The sequence below is a fragment of the Dipodomys merriami genome, unplaced genomic scaffold, assembly GCF_024711535.1.
Source record: "Dipodomys merriami isolate MVZ:Mamm:240054 unplaced genomic scaffold, mDipMer1.0.p SCAF_102, whole genome shotgun sequence".
In the NCBI taxonomy this organism is placed as follows: domain Eukaryota; kingdom Metazoa; phylum Chordata; class Mammalia; order Rodentia; family Heteromyidae; genus Dipodomys; species Dipodomys merriami.
Window position 1 is genome coordinate 1,633,644 of NW_027202294.1, and position 23,715 is coordinate 1,657,358.

At 46.9% G+C, this 23,715-nt stretch overlaps 1 protein-coding gene across 1 annotated transcript; it reads left to right on the forward strand.

Moving 5' to 3' along the window:
- Positions 1-9,910: 9,910 nt before the first annotated feature.
- Cyp17a1 (cytochrome P450 family 17 subfamily A member 1) lies at positions 9,911-15,762 on the forward strand. The gene is made up of 8 exons (XM_069993571.1): positions 9,911-10,225; positions 12,040-12,178; positions 12,362-12,591; positions 13,181-13,267; positions 13,622-13,837; positions 14,133-14,302; positions 14,691-14,794; positions 15,213-15,762. The coding sequence occupies exons 1-8, from the start codon at positions 9,929-9,931 to the stop codon at positions 15,494-15,496; spliced, it is 1,527 nt and encodes a 508-aa protein (XP_069849672.1). The 5' UTR covers positions 9,911-9,928; the 3' UTR covers positions 15,497-15,762.
- The last annotated feature ends 7,953 nt before the right edge of the window (positions 15,763-23,715 follow it).

Below are 23,715 nucleotides of genomic sequence, written 5' to 3' on the forward strand. Positions count from 1 at the left end.
TTTTTGAGGATTTTTATATGGTTAGGCTGGCCTCAAACTCACAGTCTTCTGCCTGCCCTTTGCTTCCCAAGTGTTGAAATCATAGATGTGTGTTACCATACACAACTTAGTCTGTAACAGAATAGCTGGGGAATACTATAAAGTAAGGAGGTGTGCTTACCTTATAGTTTTAGTGTGGTGTGGGTTCTTGCATGCCAGATGGCAAGAGCATGTGCAGTAACAAGAGGCTGCATCTCAAAAGAAGAAGTTGGGGCTGAGAAGGTGGCTCAGTGGTAGAGCGCTTGCCTTGCATGCCTGAGGCCCTGGGTTCGATTCCTCAACACCACATAAGCAAAAAGAAAAAAGCAGGAAGTGGTGCTGTGGCTCAAGTGGTAGAGCACTAGCCTTGAGCTGAAGAGCTGAAGGACAGCGCCCAGGCCCAGAGTTTAGGCTCCACGACTGGACCCAACAAACAAACAAACAAACAATCAAAAGAAGAAGCCCAAGAGGGACTGGGATCCCAAAAGTCCTTTGAAGGGTGCTCCCCCAGTGACCTAAGCACCTCTTATTGGGCCTCTTAAAAGTCCCACCTCCCACATGGCCCCACTGAGACAAAGCTCCTGACATATGAAACCTGGGGGACAACAAACATCATCCAGATCATAGTGTCTTATGTTCCTGGGACTTTCTGTTTTGGATATTTTGTTTGTTTATTTAGTTATTTATGTAAGCCAGTCCTAGGACTTGAACTCAGGGCCTGGGCACTGTCCTGATCCTCTCTGTGCTAGGCAAGCACTCTACCAATGAGCCACATTCCAACCCCAGGATTTCTTATTGATTCAACTTCTCTCATAGATCTAGCTTTTTCTTTGTGTGAATTTTGCTAAATGCTATAACCATTAGGTGAGTATGCAGTTACTTATACTATTCCTTTTTTTTTTTTTTTTGGCTGTCCTGGGACTTAAACTCTGGGCCTGGGTGCTGTCCCTGAGCTCCTTTTGCTTAAAGCTAGTGTTCTACCACTTGAGCCACAGAACCACTTTCAGGGTTTTTTTGTGATTAATTGGAGATAAGAGTCTCACAAAATTTCCTACTTGGGTTGGCTTTGAATCATGATCCTTAGATCTGAGCCTCCTGAGTAGCTAGGATTACAGGCATGAGCCACTGCCAGCTGGCTTTATTACTATTCCTTTAGGGGCTGGGAATATGGCTTAGTGGTAGAGTGCTTTCCTCACATTCATGAAGCCCTGGCTTCAATTCCTCAGTTCCACCTAAACAGAAAAAGCCAGAAATGGTGCTGTGGCTCAAGTGGTAGAGTGCTAGCTTTGAACAAAACTCAGTGCCCAAGCCCTGAGTTCAAGCTTCAGTGCAGGTAAATAATAATAAAAATAAAAATTAAATAATATGCACGGACCAGAGACCTCTGTTTAATTTCTAGTATTAATTATGAAAGAAAGAGAGAGAGGAAGAAAGAACAAATGAATGAAAGATAGAAAGGAAGGAAGAAAGAAAGGAAAAGCTAGCTGTACATGTGAGGTCATGCCTATAAGCCCAACTACTCAGGAGGCAGAGATCAGAAAGCTTAAGGTTTGAAGCTAGCTCAGACAAGTTATCAAGACTCCATCTTAATTAATAAGCTAGGGGTGGTGGAATCTCTGCTATGCAGGAGATAAAGAAATGAGATCCTGGTCTGAGTCTAGCCTTGGGCAAGAAAGGAAAATGTGACTTTATCTGAAAAGTTAACTAGTGCTTAGAGGCAGGCCTGCTATGATAGAGCATCCACCTGCTAGTGTAAGGCCCTGAGTTCAAACCATAATACTACCAAATAATAATGATAATGACAATAATGTTGATAATAATAATAAGGCCAGGTGAGCCTAGCTAGATATTCATCAATTCATCCGTTTTTTTTTTTGTTGTTTTTTTTTTTTTGCCAGTCATGGGGCCTGAACTCTGGGTCTGGGCACTGTCCCTCAGCTCTTCAGCTCAAGGCTAGCGCTCTACTACTTAAGCTACAGTGCCACTTCCGGCTTTTTCTGTTTATGTGGTGCTGAGGAATCAAACCCAGGGCCTCATGCTTGCAAGGCATGCACTCTACCGCTGAGCTACCTTCCCAGCCCCCAATTCATCCATTTTTTTTTCTTTCTTTTTTTTTTTTTCCCTTCCCCGCCTCCCCCCTCCCCCCACCCAATTTTACCCCCCTCCCCCCACCCAATTATACCCCCCTCCCCCCCCACACCGGCATTGTAAAGCTGGTTTTGACATGACATTTTGTACTTCTCATTGTTGCAACAGGTCCACCTGAATCCTTAAACGACTTGTTTGTCCCCATCTCCTCCACCAATTCATCCATTTTATTTAGCTCTTAAAGAACCAGCTTCTGGCTGGGAAGGTGGCTCAGTGGTAGAGCGCTTGCCTTGCATGCCTGAGGCCCTAGGTTCGATTCCTCAGCACCACACAAGCAAAAAGAAAAAAAGCTGGAAGTGGTGCTGTGGCTCAAGTGGTAGAGCGCTAGCCTTGAGCTGAAGAGCTGAGGGACAGTGCCCAGGCCCAGAGTTCAGGCCCCACGACCAGACCCAAAAAAAAAAAAAAAGAACCAGCTTTTGGTTTTATTGGCAATTAAGTTTCCAACACATGCTTTTGAAGGAACCATAGCACTCTTCTCATCAGCCAGAGTGGGGAACATAATCATTCATGAGGCAGCTGGGAATGTGACTTAGTGGTAGAATGCTTGCCTAGCATGCATGAAGCCCTGGGTTCAATTCCTCAGAAAAAGCCAGAAGTGGTGCTGTAGCTCAAGTGGTAGAGTGCTAGCCTTGAGAAAAAGAAGCTCAAAGACAGTACCCAGGCCCTGAGTATGAGAATCATAATCATAATCACAATCATAATAATTCATGAGGCATTGCATGAAGTAATTAGAGGATTTTGCTTTAGTTGCTCCAAACTAAACATGGCTGTAGTCTCACGTAGCAAAGGTGAGACTTGACCCAAAGGATCAAATAAAAGTCATTAAAATCCAATTCAATACACTGGGAGATTGTTTGCTTTTATTTTGAAATAACACTGTAAAATAACTCTTTGTATACACTAAACTTTTTCCATAACTTGAATGAAACATGCATCCTGGAAAATATAACATACATCATCTAACTGAATTGTGACCTGGAGAATTAAATGCAACTCTCAACTCACCGCCTCTGTCTCTCCTGAGAGTTCAGGGCCAAGTTCTCACAAGGGAATGTTTCATTAACTTTGCAGCACCGAGAATTGATTCTTCTTGGCCCAAATTCTCGTGATCCAAGGCACAAAACCAGAAACTGTGAGTGAAATCATATTTAGGTTGAAGGGCAATGACTGACATCCAGTGCGTGGCTTTAATTTGACACATTCTGTGGGGGCCAAGAGCAGTACCTATTTGTTAAATGTTGCCTACTGGAGTTGGTTAAGACCTTGAGGGTTTGAGGTCATCTAAGGAGGGTGCTGATGGAGAAGCGCCAAGGGCAGGGACAGGGAACCTTGACATACAGAGAGGACCATGGGAAGGAGAGAAGGAACAAAAGAATTTCAAATAATCCAGGGTTATATGACATCTCAAGGAAAGGGTTGAATAAAGATGAAAATAATCAATAATATTAGTGGAGAATTTTATAAGAGAGGATCTGAAGCTGGGCGCCGCTGGCTCACACTTGTAATCCTAGCTACTCAGGAGAGTGAGGTCTGAGGATCATGGTTCAAAGCTAGCCTGGACAGGAAAGTCCGAGAGATTCTTATCTCCAATTAACCACCTGAAAACTGGAAGAGGCGCTCAAGTGTTAGAGCTTGAGCTGAAGAGCTGAAGGACAGTACCCAGGCCCAGAGTTTAATCCCTATGACCAAAAACAAAACAAAAAGTAGAGGAGGAGATGGTAACAAGTTAGACAAGAAATGTACTCACTACCTTACTTATGTAACTGTAACCTCTCTGTATATCACCTTGACAATAAAATTAAAATAAAAAAACAGCAACAATAGAGGAGGCTGGAGACATGGCTGAAGTTAAGCAAGAGAAAGGCCCTGATTTCAAGCCCTGGTACTGAAACACATACACACACACACACACACACACACACACACACACACATACACACACACACACACACACACACACACACACACACACACACACACACCAACAGAGAGCTGCAGAAGTAGCTCAGGAGTAAAGCTTAGCATGCAGGATGCCTTGAATTTTATTCCTAGAATCATTAATAATAGGAAGTGGCACTGTGGCTCAAGTGGTAGAGTGCTAGCCTTGAACTGAAGAGCTGAGGGACAGCACCCAGACCCAGAGTTCAGGTCTGACCAAAAAAACAAAAACAACAAAAAAAAAGAATCATTAATAATAATAATGGTAATAGTAATGACTGTCACAGTCTGCCACAACCAGGGGCAATATAATGATGGTAGACTGGCCAAAGAATTGAGGTTCTGTGGGGCCAGGGGACCTGAAGTGGTTCCTGCTGTTGGATCTTATTAACAAGATTTTTTATTGAGTTTAATACAGGGGAAGGGGACTGAAGATATGTGCAAAAGTTGGGGTTACAATCTTTAATGTGAGGCATAGTTGGCAAACAAGTGATAATTAACTTCCTTATCATAGGAAGCCTGGAAGCCTGAGGGAAGCAATAGACATTCCAATGTTAACACAGGCTCTCATCTTTAACATTGCCTAGATGGTGCCATCTTTCCAGGGTGCCAGTCCCCAGCATTCTGGGAGCTTTACTGAGAGACTGGCATTCCGATCTCTCAGCCCCTTCAAACCTCACACCTTCAGGTTGGCTCAGGGCTCCTCACAGACTGAAGTCAGATTGAAGATGTAACATAGCAGTAGAGTACTTGCCCAGCAAGTGTAAGGTTCTGGGTTGAATCCCCACACCAAATAAAACCAAATGGTAGGTGTGTTCCTTATACAAAATACATAAATAGGGCTGGGAAGTTGGCTCAGTGGTAGAGCGCTTGCCTTGCATGCCTGAGGCCCTGGGTTCGATTCCTCAGCACCACATAAGCAAAAAGAAAAAAAGCCAGAAGTGGCGCTGTGACTCAAGTGGTAGTGCGCTAGCCTTGAGCTGAAGAGCTGAGGGACAGCGCCCATGCCCAGAGTTCAGGCCCCACGACCGGACCCCAAAAAAAAAGAAAAAAAATACATAAATATAATGCATATACAATATAGGTATATTATATATGTAATATATAGGTATATGCAGTATATCTACTGAGTATATGTGCAATATACCTGTAGAATACTTTTTATTTTTTGCCAGTTCTGAAGCTTGAACTCAGGGCCTGGTACTGTCTTTGAGTCTTTCTGTGCTCAAGGCTAGCACTCTACCACTTGGGACACAGCGCCATGTCTGTCTTTTTCTGTTTATGTGCTACTGAAGAATCAAACCTAGGGCTTCATGCATGCTAGGCCAGCACTCTACCACTAAGCCAGATTCCCTATAAAATACACGTTTATGTATTGTACATCTACAATATACATAATACATTTGTAAAATATATGTGTTGTATATGTGTATATTAGTAAAGTCTTTTTTTTTTTTTTTTGCCAGTCCTGGGGCTGGATCTTCAGACCTGGGCACTGTCTGTGAGCTTCTTTTGCTCAAGGCTAGCACTCTACCACTTAAGCCATAGCACCACTTCTGGCTTTTTCTGCTTATATAGTACTGAGGAATCGAACCCAGGGCCTCATGCATGCTAGACAAGCACTGTACCACTAAGCCACATTCCCAGCCTAGAAAAGTCTTTAATGACAGAAAAAAAATTCATGCCAAAAAGTGCCTCATTAAGGTCACAAAGTACATTTGATTGATATTTATTTTTTACTTTTTTTTCTATTATGAACAACTATTATTTTTTGTGTCCGCTTGTAGGGCTTGAACTCTGAGCTTGGGCTCTGTCCCTCAGCTCTTTAGCTCAAAGCTAGTACTCTAACACTTGAGCCACAGCACCACTTCCTTTTTTCTGGTGTTAAGTGGAGATAAGAGTCTCACTGACTTTCCTGCTCGGGCTGGCTTTGAACCGTGATCCTCAAATCTCAGCCTCCTGAGTAGCTATGATTACAGGCCTGAGACACCAGTGCCTCGTCCAGCTGAACAGGTTTATGGTTTTTTTTTTCTAATTTTTGCTATTAGGAATAACTTTTTTACATTTTGTTTAAAAAAATTTGAATAGCATTTATAATAAGGTAGTGAGAGAGAGAAGCACCAAATTCCATTCTTTTTACAAAATTCCCGCTTCTGGTTTACAAGTGAAGTGAGGCACCAGCCCCCAGCACTCACTTTAGGAATAGACACAGCCCTTCACATTCCCGTCGCAGCTGGCTGGCCCCACGGAGACCTGGGCATGGACTTCAGACCTAAGGCCTCCCCTGTAGCCAGCCAGGATAGAAAAGTCCATGAGACTCTCAACTTCAATTAACCAGCAAAAAGGCAGAAGGGGAACCATTGTTCAAATGGTAGAGCACTAGCTTGAAGCAAAAAAAAAAAAGCCAATGAGAGCATGAAGCCCTGAATTCAAGCCCCCATTACTGGGTCCTGTACCACACACACACACACACACACACACACACACACACACACACACACACACACACACACACACACACACACACACACACACACACACACACACACACACACACACACACACACACACACACACACACACACACACACACACACAAGAAAATGCTAACGAACAAGGAACAGAGAACAAAACAAGCAGTTTGACTGGCCAAGGCTTGGCTAGCTTCATGTTCACTAGGAGGTCCTCTCTCTCCTGCCTTCCTGTAACCCCATCAAATCTCACAACAGCATAGACTCTCACAAGTACAGGCAGACAAACCCAGAGAGCAGCAGCAGAATTCCTTCATCACATTTGGCAGTCTTTTTTTTTTTTTTTTTGTCATTGTGGGGCTTGAATTCTGGGCCTGGGTACTATCCTTCAGCTCTTCAGCTCGAGGAGAGCGAGCACTCTACCACTTTAGCCACGGCTAACGTTTTCCTGTTTTCTGAATGGTTTATTGGAGATGAGTCTCACGGCCAGACCAGGGGTCAGGAGCTCTCACCTGTAATCCTAGCTACTTAGGAGGCTGAGATATGAGGATCACGGTTCAAAGCCAGCCTGGACAGGAAAAGTCTGTGAGGCTCTTATCTCCAACAAACCATTCAGAAAACCAGAAGTAGGGCTGTGGCTCAAGTGGTAGAGCGCTAGCCTTGAGCTGAAGGGCTGAGGGATAGCGCCCAAGCCCAGAGTTCAAGCCCCACAACTGACAAGAAAAAAAGTCTCCAGGAGTTCCCTGCACAGGCTGGCTTTGAATCGCGCCTCCTGAGTAGTTAAGATTGCAGGCATGAGCCACTGACACCCGGCTTTTTTTTTTGGCCATGCCTGGAGCTTGCACTCAGGTCTGGGCACTGTCCTTGAGCTGCCTTTGCTCAAGGCGAGCACTCTACCACTTGAGCCACAGTGACACTTCTGGCTTTTTCTTTTTTTCTTTTTCTTTTTTTTGGGGGGGGGTCTGGTCATGGGCCTGAACTCTGGGCTTGGGCGCTGTCCCTCAGCTCTTCAGCTCAAGGCTAGCACTCTACTACTTGAGCCACAATGCCACTTCCGGCTTTTTTTTCTGCTTATGTGGTGCTGAGGAATCGAACCCAGGGCCTCATGTATGCAACAAGGGCTCTACCATTGAGCCTCCTTTCCAGCCCGCTTCTGGCTTTTTCTGTGTATGTGGTATTGAGGAATGGAACCCAGGGCTTCATGCATGCTAGGCAAGTACTCTACCACTAAGCCACATTCCCAGCCCACCTTTGGGAGTCTTAACCAATAAAGAAGTCCTGCCTGATTGCCAATCTGCAGAGCCAATACCTCTGTGAGTCTGAGGCCAAGAATGTCCATTTCCTTGGGCTATATATTCTTCAGTAATATTAGACCATTGATAAATACTGCCTGAGCTACTTTCCTGCATTCAATGAGGATTGTCTTCAGGAAGATCTATGTAAAGATCTTAAAAAAAACTAGGGAGTTGGTTTTGATATAATAACAACACCAAGTAGATGATAGTGAATGAACAAACACCTGTGCTGTGCCTGGTAGCCTTTTGCATGCATTAGTTCATTGGATCACAATTACCTCGAGAGCTGGGAATGTGGCTTAGTGGTAGAGTGCTTTACCTCACACGCATGAAACCCTGGGTTTGATTCCTCATTACTACATAAATAGAAAAAGACAGAAGTGGTGCTGTGGCTCAAGTAGTAGAGCGCTAGCCTTGAGCAAAAGTAGCTCAGGGACAGTGCCCAGGCCCTGAGTTCAAGCCCCAGTATGGGCAAAAAAATAATAATAATAACACAATTTACTTGAGAAGTAGATTCCTTTACTACTCCTATTATACAGAGGAGGAAACTGAAACTTTGCAATGTTTAGTAAACCCATGCTTATCTTATAGCCCAACAACTCTACAAATACACTGCAAAGATTTGAAAACATAAACTCAAACCAAAACTTAGACACCAAGAGTCATAGCATCTTGGTTCAAAATAAGCAACAGGCAGAAACAACTCAAGCATTTATCATCTGATGACTAGATAAATAAAATGTGACAATCACATATTATTTGGCAAAAAAAAAAAAAAAAAAGAAGCTCTGCTGGGAGGTCACGCTTGAATCAGGAAGTTGTGATCTGAGATTGAGATTCCAAACCAGCCCAGGCAGGAAGGTCAGTGAGACTCTCACCTCCAATTAACCACAAAAAAAGTTGCAAGTAGAGCTGTGGCACAAGTGGTAGAGTGCTAGCCTTGAGCACAAAAGCTGAGGGACAGTGCCCAGGCCCTGAGTTTAAGCCTCAGAACTGGGACCAAAGAGAGAGAGACACACACACACAGAGAGACAGAGGGAGAGCTCTGATCCATATTTTTGACACAGGGATAAACCCTGAATACATGAAATAAGCCAGACACACTTAATGTGTGATTTTACTTGTAAGCGATAGCTCTATTAAGAGTGACAAAAAATAACTGAGGAGGGCTGGGAAGGTGGCTCAGTGGTAGAGGGCTTGCCTTGCATGCCTGAGGCCCTGGTTTCGATTCCTCAGCACCACATAAGCAAAAAGAAAAAGCCAGAGGTGGCGCTGTGGCTCAAGTGGTAGAGCACTAGCCTTGAGCTGAAGAGCTGAGGGACAGCGCCTGGGCCCAGAGTTCAGGCCCAAAGACTGGACCAAAAAAAAAAAGAGTCTCAACGGCCTTTCCTACCTGGGCTGGCTTTGAACCACATCCTCAGATCTCAACCTCCTGAGTAACTAGGATTATAGGAATGAGTCACCAGCACTAGCAGCCAGAGAAAGCAATTCGTTGTTGTTTTTTTTCAGGAAAGACTCAATAACCCACTCAAGGTTTTTCAACTAAAATGGGGCCAAGCTAGAACTTGAACTTAGGCCTGTGCTCTCAGCACCTGGGTATTGATGTCCCTGGAAAGAGAGGTACACATCTGGGTTCTGTCGTCATTGTCCCACATGCCCTTACACAAACTGAGTTTTGGAGACCTCACTTTCCTCCACAGCCACACAATAAGACTCTAATGGTAACCTGATGACATTGCTATCTGTCTAGAAATTTTTATTGTGTAATATCAAATGTCTGAGACCTAGATCACTAAACCAGATACCGTTTGCCTGGCGCCCTCTGCTCTTTCATGGTGGGAGGTAGCTGATTATCATCCCCTAGGCCAGCTCCTCCTACAGGGGTTTGCCTTGGGTTGAGCAAGCCCCTGAAAGGCCTCAGGGTTGGCCAGACTCCAGGATAAACTTTGACAGGTCAAGAGATAATGTACGTCAAGGTGAAAATCAGGGAAGTCCTTCTTAAAGCCTCCGTGCCTAGAGTCAGAGTGGCTCTCACCCCACCGTTGTCTATCCGCTGCCATGTGGGAACTTGTGGGCTTCCTGCTGCTTACCCTAGCCTATTTCTTTTGGCCTAATAGAAAGACCTTTGCTGCCAAATACCCTAAGAGCCTCCCATCCTTGCCCCTGGTGGGCAGCCTGCCATTCCTCCCTAGACATGGCCATATGCACGTCAACTTCTTCAAGCTACAGGAGAAATATGGCCCCATCTACTCCTTTCGTATGGGCCCCACGACTACAGTGATGGTGGGTCAGCAGCAGCTGGCCAGGGAAGTACTTGTGAAGAAGGGCAAGGAATTCTCTGGGCGTCCCCAAGTGGTAAGCAGTGCCTCTTTTTTCTCTTCCTCATCACTCCTGGGGGTTGTGTGATATGTGTGTGTGTGTGTGTGTGTGTGTGTGTATTAGGGCTTGAACTTGGAACCTCATGGTCTCCTTCTGCATTCTTGCTCATGACTGGTATTCTACCACTTGAGCCATGCCTCCAGTCTGGCATTTTGCTGGTTAATTAGGCATAGAGTTCTATAGATTTTTTTCTTTTTTTTTTTCTTTTTTCTTTCTTTTCTTTTTTCTTTTGTCAGTCATGGGGCTTGAACTCTGGGCCTGGGCTCTGTCCCTCAGCTCTTAGGTTCTACCATTTGAGCCACAGCTCTACTTCTGGTTTTCTGAGTGATTTATTGGATATAAGAGTCTTACAGCCCTTCCTGCCCAGGCTGGCTTTGAACTGTGATCCTCAGATCTCACTCTCCAGAGTAGCTAGGATTACAGGCATGAGCCACCACACCCAGCCAGATTTTTTCTTTCTTTCTTTTTTTTTTGGAGGGGGGAGGGGGGTGTCCGGTCCTGGGGTCTGAACTCTGAGCCTGGGCACTGTCTCTCAGCTCTTCAGCTCAAGGCTAGCGCTCTACCACTTGAGCCACAGCGCCATTTCTGGCTTTTTTTTCTTTTTGCTTATGTGGTGCTGAGGAATCGAACCCAGGGCCTCATACATGCAAGGCAAGCACTCTACCACTGAGCCACCTTCCCAGCCCCCAGCCAGATTTTTTTCTACCAGAGGGTTTATGGGAGAGGAACAAACCCACTGACCCATCCCAGCCTCTAAACTAGGCACGCTGAATTAAAGGAAGACTGGCTAGCATGCAGGGTGGGTGGATGCAATGGACTGAGAGTCACCCCACTTCCCTTACCCAAACGGAGTGGTAATCTCAGGCCACACCTCTGCTCACCAAGTAGCCAGCATGAATGTTGCTCTTGGTTGGGATTAAGGACAGTGCTCCTATCTCAGGGGAAGGGAAGGGGAGGCAGCCTGGCTTTTGGAGGGCTCAGATTGCTACTTGAGATCTCAGCAAGCTTAAGGTTGAACTGCTGTTCTAGAAACACTACACAGCACCCCAAGCCAGCACCTTGCTGTTTAACGCTCCCTTGAATACCTCAGCAGGGTCCCAACCTCTCAGCTTCGATCAGGCAGAGGTTAACTGAGTTTTCATTGGATCAGTCAGCCAGATTGGCCGGCCAGTGACCTAGTCCCCACCTTTGCTGGTTCCTCTCTGAAACAAGAGAGAAGGGCAGAGGCTGATCAGGTGAGGCTTGCTGGTCAAGGAAGAAAGAGAGAGATTCTAGACCTTCATGCCTTTAGCGATACCTGTGGGAAGATGTAAAGTGATCCAAGTCCAGCCTGGGTGGGCAAAACATTCACATTGTTCACAGATGGCCTTGGGTCATACAGACTTGCCATGGAAAAGTAAAAATGAGAGGAGCAACTGGTGGGCTAAGGAAAGACATTAGTCTGAGAGCCTCTGGCTTCCTCCTCCCAGAACAGAGCTGTTCCACCCACAGCCCTGAAATTCAGAGAATATCCTCAGAGGGCCCCTCCGAGCCAAGATCAGAATTCCTAGAGTCCTGCATTCAAATTCAGAGTTTTTTGTTTTGTTTTCTCCTGGCTCTTCAGCCTCTCTTGGAATTGGGAATAGTAGGTCTCAGGGCTTATGGGGGAGTGGAGTAGGGATGTTTCCCCATGGAGGTCAGTATGGCAGGTACCCTAGCTTCTCCACCAGATAGAAGGAGGAACTTAGAAGGCCCAGGACAAGGACGGGCAAATGATGTGTCATTCATGCTGCTTTGCTTGCTCTTTGAAGGAAACTCTCAGCATCCTGTCAAACAAGGGGAAAGGTGTTGCCTTCGCTGACTTTGGTGCCCAGTGGCAACTGCATAGGAAGTTGGTGCTGGGCACCTTTTCCCTGTTTAGGGATGGTGACCAGAAACTGGAAAAGATCAGTGAGTACCTGGCTGGCCCTGGGCCTGGGGCTTATTTCACCGGGGTAGGGGAATGAGGGTTAGGAGTCCAGACATTTCTTGGTGACTGCTGCCATCTAGTGGTCATATTGTATCTGTGTCCTGCCAAAGAGGGAGCTGATGGGGGAGCCAGGATGTTGATTTTGTGCCCCTCTCTCCCCTCAGTATGTCGGGAAGTCAATAGTTTGTGTGATTTTCTGGCCACCTGCAATGGAAAGGACATAGATTTGTCTGAGCCTGTCTTCATGTCGGTCATCAACATAATCTCCTTGATCTGCTTCAACCTGTCTTTCAAGAGAGACGATCCTATATTGAAGCTCATGAAGAACTTTACAGAGGGCATCTTGGAAAGTCTGGGCAAAGAAACTCTGGTGGACATATTCCCCTGGTTGAAGGTGAGGATGAAGCTAGGCCATGTCCCCAATTTTTTTGCTGTCCAGCTCCAAACTCATCTTTTTTCCCTGACCACCTCTTGTGTCTTCTAAACTTGGCCTCTTTACCACATAAATGGATCTGGATATTTAATCAAGCATTTAAATCTTCATGGTAATGAGTTGTTTATTTTCCAATAAAACTTTCTGCATATGTTCACCATTACTTTCCCCTTGGAGAGAGATTATTATCCTCAGTGTGCTGGCAGGAAAATAGCTTTAACCAAGTTAAGGAACGTGCTCAAGTCACGGGACTTAGGTCCTCCTTACTTCTCAGGGCTACCTACAATGGACTGGACACACAGCATGGTCAGGGGTTGCTGAGTAACTGAAGGAAAGAGGAAGGGAAGAGGAGGCCACCCCTTCTTTCCTTATGTGGACTTGTCCCAGTTCTGGATGATCCCATTGTATCCTGTTTGCCCACCCCCACCTCCCCATGATGGCTGAAGGTCAGGTTTAGAATGGGACCTTTCCCTCAGACCAGAAAGCTTAGGCCCTGCTGGAAACGCCAAATGGAAGAAGGGAGGATTTGACATTTCTTTCCGTTCTCCAGATTTTCCCCAATAAAATCCTAGACGAAATAAGGAAGCATGTTAAAACTCGAGATGAAGTGCTGGGTGAAATAGTGAAAAAGCACAAGGTAGGTATGTGGGGGAGCCAATGAAAGTGGGTGAGGCTGAGACCAGGATGGCGGGGTGAGAGCACATTTTGGATGCTTGGAAGAGCCCCAGAGCCTAGCAGAAAGTCTGGGACTTGGCAGACAACAAACACTGGCCTAGCAAACACCTGGGAGTGGGAAAGTGAGAAATGAGAAAGGATTCTAACCCCCTCCCCAAGTGAAGAGGACCCAGTTGTCTCTCCTACGTGTAGATTCTGCCCAGCCCCACTGCATGTCCAAGCATAAGGAGCTTTGCTAATCTGCCATCTAGAATGCAGGTATGTGGAAGAAAGGGCTATTTCCTCATGATTGGCTTCCCACCTTCTCCCAACCTAGGAGAAATTCCAAAGCGACTCTATCAACAGCCTGCTGGACATCCTGATTCAAGCCAAAATGAATGCAGACAACAACAATCCTGGCCCCGAACAGGATTCAAGTATACTCACAGATAAGCACATCCTCGCCACCATAGGGGACATCTTTGGGGCTGGCGTGGAGACCACCACCTCTGTGGTGAGTTGGATTGTGGCGTTCCTGCTGCACAACCCTCAGGTGAGCTGCTCTCCATGCCTGCCCTCCTCCTCGCCCTAGAATCCAGTCAGCCTGACTGACCTCTGTGATCCAGACGGGAGAGGCAATGACCTTTGACCTTCTCTGCAGGAAGGCTGAGCCCTGGGCTAGCTCTGGCCCTGGGTTAAAATGATCTTCTAGAAGCAGGGCTGAGGTTGGGGGACCCTTTCTGGGAATGGGGGTGGGCCTGCTGGATGTGACCCTTTGGGTTCTACTAAACATGCCATTCACTTAGGCTTAAACCTCCTGATTATAGGCATTTTGTTCCAACCCTCAGGTGAAGAAGGAAATCCAGGAGGAGATTGATCAGAATATAGGTTTCAACCGGATGCCAAATTTCAGTGACCGAACCCATCTCCTCCTGCTGGAGGCCACCATTCGAGAGGTGCTTCGCATCAGGCCCGTGGCCCCAGTGCTCTTCCCCCACAAGGCCAAAAGCAAATGCAGGTGTGCTTTCCTTCCCTACCTCCATGAGACAGCCAGCTCTGCTCAGCAGCCCACCGGTTCCCCATGCATGCCCACCCACCCAGCGTCAGCGCCTAGCAGCCATGCTAGCCCTGGCCCTTCTGACCCATGCATCACTCCAAACCCTCCCCCCCCCCCTCAGTGAAGGAAGCCACAAATCCACTGAGCTCCCCTCAGAGGCTGAAGGCTGGATTCTGGGATAAGAAGACTTTGTCCAGTGGCTTACAGGGCTGGATTCATGGTTGATGGGGCAAGAGTGGAGGGAAAGATGAACCAATGGGAAAGAGAGAACAGGACATGTTGTGACATGGGGCCAGGCAGGAAGGGGAGAGCCATGTTCTACATCCTTTCTTCTCCCTCTCTGGGGCAGCATTGGCGAGTTCACTATCCTCAAGGACACACAAGTGATCATCAACTTGTGGGCACTGCATCACAACGAGCAGGACTGGCAGCAGCCAGAAAAGTTCATGCCCGGTGAGTTCTTGTCCCAACCCATCCCAGTCTTCTCCCCAGACCACACAGCCAGTCTGGACTTCACTAGTACCACCCAGCACCCCTTCCCCTCTCCAAAGCTTGCTACTAGAAAATCCTCAGCTCCATCTTGGACCTGTTACCATCCCCATCCCACTGTCGGCTGTTCCAGACTCCTCGCTGGCTGCTGTATTTCTCTCTCTCCCTTTTGCAAATTTGCTCCTTAGAGAAATCCTAGAGGCATCTGTCTCCCAGTAAACCTGTCCCTCTCCTCCCAGCTACTTTTCTGTGGTGTTATTAAGGGCTCGGGAACATGGCTGTGTCTTTGCATGAATGGGATTCCTGGGCGGGGCACTGTCTTCTCCTTGGCTAGGGCAGAAACCTGGCCTGGCCCTTGGCTGATGCCTCTCCTTTCCCACAGAGCGCTTCTTGGATCCAACAAAGAAACAGCTCATCACACCCTCGTTAAGCTACCTGCCTTTTGGAGCTGGTCCCCGCGCCTGCTTAGGAGAAGCCCTGGCCCGCCAGGAGCTCTTCCTCTTCATGGCCACCTTGCTGCAGAGGTTTGACCTCGAGCTGCCGGATGATGGGAAGCTGCCCTCTCTGGAAGGTGACCCCAAAGTGGTCTTTCTGATTGATCCTTTCCAAGTGAAGATCAAGGTGCGCCAGGCCTGGAAGGAAGCTCAGGGTGAGGAGAGCACTTAACACGCTAACATCACCCTGTGCGGCACCACAGCACAGAATTAAGAGTGCTTTCTCTTACAATTCTACTCTCCCCACCTGCAGCAAGGGCAGGTGATGTATATAAACCCACCCGTGTTTTATTAGAAAGTCCCCGAGCATGTGCTCCTTTGCTCATTCTGTCCACAAACATTTTATTGAGTGCATACTATGGGACATTTGGCAGCTCTAGACACTCAGGCTTCCTAGTCTCATGAAAATCACATTCTAGAGAAAGCTGAGAAATAAACAAGAACTTCAGAGACTCATAAATGCCTTGAAGTTGATTATACTGGGTGATGTGGGAAGAGTGGCCACTGACAACAGGGACCTGAGGTGGGGTGAAGATGCCAGGGAAAGTGATGGGTGGGGGCGGGGATGAAGACATCAGGGAAAGTGACCAGTGTTTTTATTTATTTATTTATTTTGTCCAGTCATGGGGCCTGAACTCTGGGCCTGGGCGCTGTCCCTCAGCTCTTCAGCTCAAGGCTAGTGCTCTACCACTTGAGCCACAGCGCCACTTCTGGCTTTTTTCTTTTTGCTTATGTGATGCTGAGGAATCGAACCCAGGGCCTTGAGCATGCAAGGCAAGCGCTCTACCACTGAGCCACCTTCCCAGCCCAAAGTGACCAGTGTTGAAGAAGCAGGTGGGAAAGGTCTGAATAGCAGAGAATGAACTGGAGAGCAAACACAGTTGGGGCCAGATAGACGTTTGTAAGGAGTAGGGAGTTCAGGTTTTTACTCAAATATTGGAAGTCATCTGTGGGTTGTCCTCCATATGTAAGTGCAAACTTTTTTTTTGTGGGGGGGGGGAGGGAGGGAGGCAGTCCTGGGGCTTGAACTCGGCCTGGGCACTGTCCCTGAGTTTCTTTTGCTCAAGGCTAGCACTCTACCACTTGAGCCACAGTGCTACTTCCGGCCTTTTCTGTTTATGTGTTACTGAGGAATCGAACCCAGGGCTTCATGCATGCTAGACAAGCACTCTACCACTAAGCCAGCTTTCCAGCCCAGTGCAAAGATTTTTGTTGTTTTGTGCTTTGCTAGTACCATAGCTTGAATTCAAGGCCTCGTGCTTGCTTGGTTTACTTGTCCACAGCTAGTACTCTTCCACCTGAGCCACACCTCTGGACCAGCTTCTTGCTGGTTAATTGGAGATAAGGTCTTCCGAGGACTTTTCTCCCTGGGTTGGCTTCAAACCAAAAATCTTTTGATCTCGCCTCCTGAGTAGCTAGAATTAAAGGTGTGTGTTTACCAACACTCAGCTTGACTTTTTTGTTGGTTGTCAGTTGTGGGGTTTAATCTCAGGATCTGGGCACTGCCCTGAGCTCTTTTTGCTCAAGGCTAGTGCTCTGCCACTTTGAGCCACAGTGTCACTTCCTGTTTTCTGGTGGTTAATTGGAGACAAGAATCTCATGGATGTTCCTGCTCAGGCTGGCTTTGAACCTCCATCTTCAGATCTCAGCCTCCTAAGTAGCTAGGATTACAGGTGTGAGTCACCGCATGGAGAATGGTCTCTCATAGACTGATTGTGGGAGCAGGAAGAACCGTTAGGGGAGGCTGGGAAGGTGGCTCAGTGGTAGAGCGCTTGCCTTGCATGCATGAGGCCCTGGGTTCGATTCCTCAGCACCACATAAGCAGAAAAAGCCTAAAGTGGCACTGTGGCTCAAGTGGTAGAGCACTAGCCTTGAGCTGAAGAGCTGAGGGACAGTGCCCAGGCCCAGAGTTCAGGCCCCATGACAAAAAAAAAAAAAAATTAGGAAGGAGGTTGTTGTGTTGGTCCAGGAAAGTAACACAGTGAGGGCTTAGACCATGGCACAGCAGTGAGCAGGTTGATTGAGGTTTATTTTGAAAGTAGAGGAACAGATCTTGTCTGCTTACATCTAAGCACATGGCACTGTACGCACTGCATAGGCTTGGCCTCATAGGTGTGTGTGTATTACCCACAGGTTGGGCCTATCACAGCCATCTTGGTCCCCAAGGGTGGGCATGGCCTCTTTTCCACACCCTGCCTAGGGGGAGGAGTAAACTCTACCAGCTCCCTTCTACAGCAGTACTAGGATCTGCCCCTTTTCCCGGAAGTCTGAGCTGCCTCCTTACTGGAAGCTAGAACCCATATTCCTTTAGACCTTGAAAGGTGCATCTTCAAACCTTAGCTACTAGCTAGGCTCTAAGATTGTCTCCAGACAACCCAGGAGAAACTAATCTAGACCTTAAACCTAGAGACAGGACCCATCCCTAGTTCCTAGGTGCTAGCCAGACCAGGGTCAGAACCACCACATCCTTCCCCCAATCTCTAGAAGGACCAACAGGGCAAGGCCAAGATCCTACCTGGCTTAAGTTTTCAGACTGAAGAAATCAAGAGGGCTGACAGGGAGCTGGGTACCAGTGTCCCATGCCTGTAATCATAGCTACTCAAGAGGCAGAGATCTCCCTCCCCCACAGCATAACCTGTTTTCACTGTATTTGATGTTGGTATAATTTGTGGAGGGGAAGGGGAAAAAAACCAATTGTTTAAACAGGGATACAGGTGGACCCATTGCAACAATGAAATGTACAAGGTGTTATGTCGAAAATGAACTTTACAACTTTGGCATGGGGGGCGGGGAAGATGGGAAGGGATGGGAAGGGGAAACAAAGGAGGTGGCAACAATGCTTGATAAGAAATGCACTCATGGGCTGGGAAGGTGGCTCAGTGGTAGAGCGCTTGCCTTGCATGCATGAGGCCCTGGGTTCGATTCCTCAGCACCACATAAGCAAAAAGAAAAAAAGCCGAAAGTGGCGCTGTGGCTCAAGTGGTAGAGCGCTAGCCTTGAGCTGAAGAGCTGAGGGACAGCGCCCAGGCCCAGAGTTCAGGCCCCACAACCAGACCGCCCCCCCCCCCACAAAAAAGGGAATGCACTCATTACCTTGCCCCACGTAATTGTAACCCCTCTCTATGGTATTTTTCACACACACACACACACACACACACACACACTCTTCAAGACTCTTCTCTCCAATGAACTACCCAAAATGCCAGAAGTGGAGCTGTGGCTCAAGTGGTAAAAGTGCTAGCAAAAACAACAAGAAAACTCAAAGACAGTGCTCAGGCCCTGAGTTCAAGTCCTAGGACCAGCACTGAGAGAGACAAAGGCAGAGAGACAGAGATGAGATGGATAAGGATTTCAATGACAACAGCATCTTCATGCTTTATACAAGCTTTGTACATCCAGAGTAGTAAACCATCCTCTGCTGTGCTCTCAACTCAGTCTTGGCCTTAAGCAGCCAGTGACCTGGAATCATTCTCAAGAGCCCAGAGGGGAGTTCGTGGGTGGCAGTGCCAACCTCAGCCCCCCTCACAATCTGCCTGGAAGAGAAGCTGATACCACTGTGAGCTGAAGGGACTGGTGATGCTGGAGGTAGCCCCTCCCATCTCCCTGGCTCCTCTGCCCCAGCAGGCTGCTGAGCTACAGCCAAAGAGTTCTCAGCTCGAAGCAGAGGGGAGAGGACCAGAGCAGAGAGAGCTGAGTACTTAAAATTCACTAGAATTTAAAAGGTGGACTAGTGAAAGATAATAGATAAATTTGTGGACTTGTGATAAATAATCAATTAGCAGATGGCCTATGTTCTTTGTGGAAGCAGGGGGTAAGTTGAATGCAGTAGAAAACAGCCTGTCTTCAACCACTGAGTTAGAACACTGAATGGAAGAGAAACAAGACAAACCCTTTGTTTTGAACATGAGAGCCATTATAGGGTGGTCTGTGCTCATGCGTGTGACAGTTACTTAGCAGCAGGGCTGGGACCAGAACCCAAGATTTCAGTGATGCTTAGAGCTAGGCTTTCCTGCCTGTCACTAGATGTCATGCAGAGGGCTTTCTGGATGGTTAGCCAGGGAAAGTATTTTTCTGAAAAGTTGTGTTCTTTTAGCGTATCATCGCATTGGCTGAGAGTGCTGATGTAAGGCTTTTCCCTTCTCACCTTCATCCCAAGATCCTTGTACCCTTCGGGCTCAAAGGGAACCGCAAGACATAGGATTTCCAGTTCCCCATGGTTGCCTTGTTAACCCTGGACCTCTGTTTCTGGGCACTAAACCACATGAAAATCTGAGCATCTGCTTGGATTTGAACCAAGTATGATGTGTGTCCATCCAGGGCCACGACCATCCTGTTTCTAGAGTTCAATACTGAGCCCTCTTGTGCTCTTTATCCTACATATCAGCACCTGACAAAGTAAGGCAAACAAAAGGGCACAAATGTCTTAAATCAGTACTTGAAGCCTCAATCTTGGATCTCAGGAAACTTACAGTAGAAGAAACACTGCAACTTTGGCAAAAGCAGCAAGGTATATGCCAAGATTACGTGAGTGTACATAAAGTGTTGAGGGTCAAACTCAGGGCCTCATGCATTCATGCATGACAAGCAAATACGAGCTACAGCCCAGTCTCTTCAGTCACCCCTTCTGACCCTACATTGTCCAGTAGTAAAATGGTAAATAAATGTTTTAGCCACTAGCTCTTTGAGGACCTGGTACCAAATACTTTGGCTTTCTTAAACCTCAGTTTTCCCATCTGTGTTACAAAGGTGTGTAATATGGAGGAGAATGCCCAGATGGGTGTAGAAATAGTTCCTGTGGCCGGGCGCTGGTGGCTCATGACTGTAATCCTAGCTACACAGAAGGCTGAGATCTGAGGATCACGGTTCAAAGCCAGCCCGGGCAGGAAAGTCCGTGAGACTCTTATCTCCAATAAACCACTTAGAAAAACGGAAGTGGCGCTGTGGCTCAAGCGGTAGAGTACTTGCCTGGAGCTGAAGAGTGCAGGGAAAGTGCCCAACCCCAGAGTTCAAACCCCACGATGGACAAAAAAAAAAAATAGTTCCTGTTTTGCTCTGAAAAATCATTTGATTTTCTACCCACAAAACCTTTGGTTCCTCAGTAAACACTGGCTTTATCATCTCTTTACCTCCCAAGTCCACAAGATAAGTCCTCCTCTGAGGGTTTTGGATCTCACAAAAGCCACCAGGCTGGTCAGGAGGGGGAGCAGATGAGCAGATGAGCCTTCTGGAACCCATCCTCAGGCCGTGGCATGCTGATGGCTGGGATGCTGGTGGAGAGCCCAAGGGCAAACTCTTCACAGCTCTCATACAGAAGGGATTTTGTAATACTTTCCAGCAGGACTGAGTTGATCTTGGTGAGAAACCATGAAATGGAAAGATTGAATTCTGAAGCAACAGAGTCATACAGAATGAGGAGAAACTTAAGATCAGAACATCTCCCACTCACAAACACTGGGAGCTGTATTTTTTTTTTTTTTTAATCTCCTCCTGGGAAGAGTAAGCCACTCTTTCAAGGAAAAGGATACAGAGCCAGCTTTAACTTTTCAGAATTCCACAATGTTTCCAAAGGTCACACCCTCCCTGTGAACCTGACATTTATCTGAAGACTTGTGGCAGGAACCACTAATCTCAGAGTAAGGCCATTCCAGCTCTGAGGAGGTCTGGAGGTGAAGGAGGGACCTGGCCAGGTGCAGGAACTTGGGCAAAGAGCTCCTCCCACAGGTAATGGAAGCGATAAAGAAGAGAACCAAGAAGCTTCTGAGGAAGTAAGATCTGCTTTATCTTTCCCTATGTAACACCCTGCTCCAATATACCTTTCTCCAGTTCCTTCACCTTTTATACAAGTTACAAGTTTTATACAAGTTATTCACATGGTTTGTAGACACCAATATTACAGCTCTTCTTGTAGCCTATGATTCGATCTAATCAGGCTTGGAATTAACTACCTCTATTGTTTATGAGCTTTGTGATCTTAGACAAGTTCATCTCTCTGAATGCCTCAAACTCATTACTACTGATTAATGGTAGAAATTATTATAAAGCAGGAATAATTATAACCTATGCCTTGGAGAGCTGTTTTTGCAGCTAAAATAAGAAAATGCAAAGCCAGGCACTGGAGGCTCATGCCAGAAATCCTAGCTCAGAAGGCTGAGATGAGAAGATCTAGGTATAAAGCCAGCCCAGGAAAAAGTCTGAGATTCCATCTCCAATTAGTCAGCAAAAAGCAGGGCTGGACGTATTGCTCAAGTGGTAGAATACTAGCTAACACAAAACTCTGAGTTCAAACTCTGGCAGTGGCAAAAGAAAAAAAGGAAACATAGCTACTAAGATGCTTGTAGACGTTATCAGCATTATGCAAACAGTAAATAACAATACAGACGAATGAAGTTAAAATCTTTTTATTACCTGCTTACCTCTCTAGTGTCACCACTTTCCAGAATGCAGTCATCTAGAAAGTAAATTGTCTACCAGTCTCCAGTGGAGGCTTCCCAGTAGCTGGCACATAGATGCAGGCACTCAATAATCTGCAGAAGAAATGCGTGTTCCCTTTGCATAGTTACTTCCGCCAGCAAGCCTCACTCAAATCTGTAAATGGCTAAATTCTCACCCACCCCATCTTGTACAATACATGCTTTGCAGACCTACCACATGCTGCAGACACCTGTGTGCACTGCTTCTTCTCCAGACCTACTAGGTCTGACACATTCCCAATGCCTAGCACATGGTAAGTGCTCAATAAAGACTGCATTTCAGTAAGGCCAGTTACCTGCCCCTCAGGCTGGAACCTGAAACTCTAACATGTCCCATCTGGCAGCCCTTCCCAACAGGTTTGGCAAGCAGCTGGTGGATAGTTATCTTAGCCCAGATCCCTCTCCTCCAGAATCAAACTCTAGGTTTTGCTCCTGATGGGGAGAATCTTGAAATTCTTGCTCATCAAAACTCTTTCATCTAATGCTTCAGGGCATTGGCAGTTTTCTCCTGAACTTGGTCACACGAGACAATAGTGACAATTGTCATGCCTCACTGAAGAAGTGAGGAACTCAGTGACCCAGGAGCCTAGACACTAAGGGTATAGACACAGCTTCTGGCAGGCTGCCCATTAAGAGTTGCATCAAGCCAGGCACTGGTGGCTCACGCCTATAATCCTAGCTACTCAGGAGGCTGAGATCTGAGGATCATGGTTCAAAGCCAGCCCGAGTAGGAAAGTCTGTAAGACTCTTATCTCCAATAAACCACCAGAAAACTGGAAGGGCATTGTGGCTCAAGTGGTAGAGAGCTAGAGCTGAAGAGCTGAGAGACAGCGCCCAGGCCCAGAGTTCAACAATCAACAAAATAAACAAATGAAAAGAGAGTTGCATCATTTTGCTTTGACTCTCAGACATTAGCTTTAAAATGGCAGGAATAGCACACACCCCATTTTCCCAATTGTTTTTTTTTTCCCCCCACCACTTCCAGTTTTCTGGTGGTTAATTGTGATCCTCAGATCTCAGCCTTCTGAGTAGCTAGGATTACAGGTGTGAGCCACTGGCACCCAGCTTTCCCGTTTTTTGTTTTTTTTTTTTTGTCGGTCATGGGCCTTGAACTCTGGGCCTGGGCGCTGTCCCTCAGCTCTTCAGCTCAAGGCTAGCGCTCTACCACTTGAGCCACAGCACCACTTCTGGCTTTTTTCTTTTTGCTTATGTGGTGCTGAAGAATCGAACCCAGGGCCTCATGCATGCAAGGCAAGTGCTCTACCACTGAGCCATCTTCCCAGCCCTGGAGATAAAGAGTTTTATGGACTTTCCTGCCCAGGCTGGCTTTGAACCACGATCTTCAGATCTCAGGCTCCTGTGTAGCTAGGATTATAGGCGTGAGCCACCGGCGCCCGGCTTCCCCTGTGGTTTTAAGAGAAGTCCCTAGACAATGATATAGTTCCACTAGAGTTACTTTGGAGAGCCCAACAGCTGAGAAAGAATTAGGAAGCAACTATCCCAACAGAGTTACTAAGGGGCCAGGACAGGGTTCTAAGGTCAAAGGCAGCAAACTGAATTTTTTTTGTATGCCAAATGGCAGTAGGATCTGAACTCAGGGCCTCACATTCAATCAGCTTGCCTGTTTAGCTGGCACTCAACCATTGGAGCCATGACTCTAGCTTGCCTTTGGCTAGTCAATTGGAGATGAGTCTCAAGGACTTTTCTAGCTGGGCTGGCTTCCAACCGAATCCTCCAGATCTCAGCCTCTTGAGCAACTAAGATTACAGGTGTGAGCCACTGGTGCCTGGCTAACTTTGGGCTCTTGAAACAATGGGACTGGTTAGTGAGTAAACTCCAGACCTAAGGAGGACTACACTCACTGCCAGCAATCAGCGGAGCTGGCCAATGGTAAGCAGACCACTTGGGGTACAAGAGCCCC